We start from the raw sequence: 1030 nt of genomic DNA on the forward strand, positions 1-1030 counted from the left end.
CAGGATGGTCTCGATCTCCTGACCTCGTGATCCGCCCGTCTCGGCCTCCCAAAGTGCTGGGATTACAGGCTTGAGCCACCGCGCCCAGCCCATAAACTTTCTTTTAATGGCTGTGTGTCTGTGTCCTATTCAGCTTACTTGCTGCTATGACTTTACCTCTCTCTTCTCCAACCTGTACATATGAGTTGTCAGATGGCTAACGGGTTGACAGCCACATTCTTGACCTGAAGGCTTCTCTCACCCCTGTGTTACGAAGCACTCAGGGGTGGTCTTAGACTGAGGCAAACATCCCAGGACCCTGCGATCTGGGAGAAAGAGGCAGGATACCAACCTGCTCTCAGGCTCCAGTCTGCAGCAGATGGCGGCCAGGGGGAAGAAGGCTGGGGGACAATCTGTGGGAACAAACTTCTCCCAGAAAAGCTTCACGTTGAGGCCAAAGTCCAGTGTTCGGGGAAGGCAGTCAGGATCTGCATACACCTGCCCAATGATCTGTAGGGTAAGAAGACAGCTGTTTATGAAGGACTACAGAGGTCACAGATACATGGCAAGGGAAAGGGATGCTGGGATGTGGACAGGAAGGATGGGCAGAAGAGGAGGTGGTAAAACAGGTTAGAGAACTCTCCTCAATCCCCAATCATCTCTCCAAATCTTATAATCCAGATCTGGATCCACTGAGAGTTGGGTTACTGAAGAGGACTGAGAAGGGGCTTCACTGCAGAAGCCAAGTGTTCCAAATCGGCATCTGGAAGCTAGCAACTTCCACTCATCCCACGCTGCCTTGTCTGTGTCTCCTTGTGGCTGTGTGTCTGCCAGAGTGAAGGCTCTCTGAGGTGCTGGATCTGATTCATGTCTGAAACCCTTTAGCACCAACCTAGTGCTCTGTACACAGGTGTTCAATTAATATTAAAGAAAACAATTTTTTAAAAAACATCTTCCTTCACGGCCAGGTGCAGTGGCTCACGCCTGTAATCCCAGCACTTTGGGAGGCTGAGGTGGGTGGATCACCTAAGGTCAGGCGTTTGAGACCAGC

General features: G+C 51.1%; 1 protein-coding gene across 3 annotated transcripts in view; it reads right to left on the bottom strand.

Annotated features, from left to right (window-relative positions):
* The window catches only part of LIMK2 (LIM domain kinase 2), a 70282-nt gene that overhangs the window by 4407 nt on the left and 64845 nt on the right, over window positions 1-1030 (bottom strand). For all 3 annotated transcript variants that reach the window (XM_011979029.1, XM_011979030.1, XM_011979031.1), the window contains one exon: window positions 332-489. In XM_011979029.1, coding sequence (XP_011834419.1) covers window positions 332-489 — 158 coding nt within the window. The remainder of the gene's footprint in view (window positions 1-331; window positions 490-1030) is intronic.

This window comes from Mandrillus leucophaeus, unplaced genomic scaffold (genome assembly GCF_000951045.1).
Source record: "Mandrillus leucophaeus isolate KB7577 unplaced genomic scaffold, Mleu.le_1.0 Scaffold2, whole genome shotgun sequence".
NCBI lineage: Eukaryota > Metazoa > Chordata > Mammalia > Primates > Cercopithecidae > Mandrillus > Mandrillus leucophaeus.